The sequence below is a fragment of the Poecilia reticulata genome, linkage group LG4, assembly GCF_000633615.1.
Source record: "Poecilia reticulata strain Guanapo linkage group LG4, Guppy_female_1.0+MT, whole genome shotgun sequence".
Classification (NCBI taxonomy): domain Eukaryota; kingdom Metazoa; phylum Chordata; class Actinopteri; order Cyprinodontiformes; family Poeciliidae; genus Poecilia; species Poecilia reticulata.
This window is the reverse complement of record NC_024334.1, coordinates 5,289,794-5,292,812: the sequence shown is the minus strand read 5'-3', so window position 1 is coordinate 5,292,812 and position 3,019 is coordinate 5,289,794. Positions and strand designations below refer to the sequence as shown.

General features: G+C 49.5%; 1 protein-coding gene across 1 annotated transcript in view; it reads left to right on the top strand.

Moving 5' to 3' along the window:
• The window catches only part of thop1 (thimet oligopeptidase 1), a 15,726-nt gene that overhangs the window by 10,177 nt on the left and 2,530 nt on the right, over window positions 1–3,019 (top strand). The window contains exons 9-12 of the mRNA XM_008406496.2: window positions 979–1,202; window positions 1,276–1,477; window positions 1,552–1,738; window positions 2,154–2,282. Of these exons, the coding sequence (XP_008404718.1) occupies window positions 979–1,202; window positions 1,276–1,477; window positions 1,552–1,738; window positions 2,154–2,282 (742 nt within the window). The remainder of the gene's footprint in view (window positions 1–978; window positions 1,203–1,275; window positions 1,478–1,551; window positions 1,739–2,153; window positions 2,283–3,019) is intronic.

Sequence of the window (3,019 nt, the reverse complement as noted above, 5' to 3'; positions counted from 1 at the left end):
GCGCTAAATGATAAAACATAAATTAACGAAGCTTCGAGGCAGGAACATTTTCCTCGAGGAGTTTTAATAATCGAGGTTCTCGAATCACTCGAGGAATCGTTTCAGGCCTGGCGCCGAGCGACGGGACCTGAACAACGTCTGACGCTGGTTCCAAAGCTGCGTTGGCCAATAGGAGAGGAGCAGCTCTCCTCATTAGCATAACGATGCAGCAGAAAAACAGAGCAGAAAAAAGACAAAGCAAAATGTCTATTTTACTTGATCAAAACGCATGTTTAGGGGAAATAAGAAAGAAAATGGAAAATATACATTATTTGATGGAAACTCATGAAAGGAAAAGGAAAAACTAAACATATATTTATGCTTTTATTTCTTATTATGTCGGTTTTGGTTCTCCATCCAGTTCATGTATTGGATAAATAATTAAATGTTGATGAAATTTGAGGATATTTTTAAATGTTTTTGTTAAATCCTTCATGTGGCCTCAGTCTCTGCCTGCAGGGGCTTCTGGGTAAATTCAGACCTGGTGAGACTCATTTAAAATTCAAGATGGATCTGAAGCCTGAAGTTTCTCCTGACACACACACACACACACACACACACACACACACACACACACACACACACACACACACACACTCTGTGACATTCATGTTGCTACATGACATTTTCCCATCTGTAGTTCATCATTAGTTCAGCTTTATGCCTTTTAGATGATCATCCAGAGAAACTAATATTAGCATCTAGTTATTTATTCACTCAACCCAGAATTTGAATCAAACTATTAGTTAAAGTAAAAGATCTCCTGGTGTTTTTATTCCTTTATATTGTTTGAATGTCGTAACCTGAGACCAACATCATCAGAACCAGAGTCCAGAGAATCACAGACTGATCCTCAGACAGGTTCTACGTCCTGATTTCTCCTTTTGTTTTTCCTCTTTCATTGCTGTGTTGCATCCATAAACGCCCTGACCTCACCAGGTGGAGGAGACCCGGTACGCGGTGGACCAGAACCTGCTGAAGGAGTTCTTCCCCATGGAGGTGGTGACCCGCGGGCTGCTGGATCTGTACCAGGAGCTGCTGGGCCTGAGCTTCCAGCTGGAGGCGGCGCCGTCCGCCTGGCACCCCGACGTCACGCTCTACTGCGTCAGGGACCGCGCCGCCGGCCATGTGGTGGGCCAGTTCTACCTGGACCTGTACCCCAGGTCAGAACCGCAGCCGGAACCGGGTCGGGGTGCTTGGTGCCGGGTCAGAACCAGAACCTGTGTGTCCCTGCAGGGAGGGGAAGTACGGGCACGCCGCCTGCTTCGGCCTGCAGCCCGGCTGCCTGCGGCCCGACGGCTCGCGCCAGATGTCGGTGGCGGCCATGGTGGCCAACTTCAGCAAGCCCACCGCGGCGGCGCCGTCGCTGCTGCAGCACGACGAGGTGGAGACCTACTTCCACGAGTTCGGACACGTCATGCACCAGCTCTGCGCCCAGGTCCGCCGCCGCACGGTGAGGTCACAGAAGGTCACGGGGCTCCGCCTCCTGACCCGCCGCTGCTGTGTCTGCAGGCGGACTACGCCATGTTCAGCGGGACGCACGTGGAGCGCGACTTCGTGGAGGCGCCGTCCCAGATGCTGGAGAACTGGGTCTGGGAGGCGGAGCCTCTGCAGAGGATGTCCCGCCACTACAAGACGGGAAAACCCATCCCGGCAGAACTCCTGGACAAACTCATCAAGTCCCGGCTGGCCAACACCGGTACGTACAAACACCGTGATTCTGGTCCAAACGGGCCGGCTCACAGCCGCTGCTCACCGGCCCGGTCCACAGAACCTCTGGTCAGAACCTGCAGTAAAAACGTTCAGCAGTCAGAAATCCAGCGTCTGTAGCAGAGTGACAGGTTTCAGTTAGACTTTGATTTTCATTGGCGCGTAAACATTTTTCCCTGATCACGTCGCCATGGTAACTGGAATGCCAACCGAAGTCGCAGCCCGGATGCCGAGTTGGAGCAGCGCATGTGGAATGGGGGGAAAGGAAGCAGCACTTTGTTACGAGGTGCTGATGGTAAAACTGCAGCCTGTCAAACGTAGTTAACCTCCCACCAGGTGGTGGCAGCAGAGAGCTGCAGGTCCTTCTAACAGCATAACGTCACCAAGTTCCTCTTGGACTGCAGGGCTGTTTAACCTGCGGCAGATCGTTCTGGCCAAGGTGGACCAGGCTCTGCACACCAGAACCGGACTGGACCCAGCAGAGGAGTACAGCCGGCTCTGCCGGGAGGTCCTGGGGATCCCAGCGTCACAAGGTCTGCACACACACACACACACACACACACACACACACACACACACACACACACACACACACACACACACACACACACACAGCAGAGTCGTACTCTTACCTGTCCTCCGATCGTCCTGTCAAACACTTCAGCTGATAAAAACTATGAAGAAAAATCACTCTGTGTTAAAGACATTACAGGTTTTTCAACTGTGAGACTAAACCGTTAACATCAATGGTGATGTCATCATAACGGCGAGCGACGGAGAAACGGCCGTTTGATTATAACTTTAATTTGACTGAAAGCAGCTGCTGTGCTGAGGTGAAGTTTATGTGGTGAAGCATCGAATCTGCACTGATTTGATGTTAAGGGAAAACAGTTATTTGTTCTGGAGCTGCAGAAATCAAGATCATGGCTTCAAACTGTAAAATCGGCCAACTGTCAGTTCAGTGTTTAGCTAGCTTAGCATGACTTCAGTAGTAAGGAAAAGTTCACCAGTAAATCACTATCAGCACTTTGCAGATTTATGTGGAAACATTTTCCATACGCATCGAAATTCAAATCAAGTAAAAATGTTGTTACCTTTTGTTCGACAAAAACCAACTCTTCAAATCCATTTTACCCATAAAAAAGAGAAATGAAGACTCTTCTAGTGAGGGTGACAACTTGGGAATCTCATGTGAAAACTTGGGAATCTCATGTGAAAACTTGGGAATCACATGTGAAAACTTGGGAATCACATGTGAAAACTTGGGAAT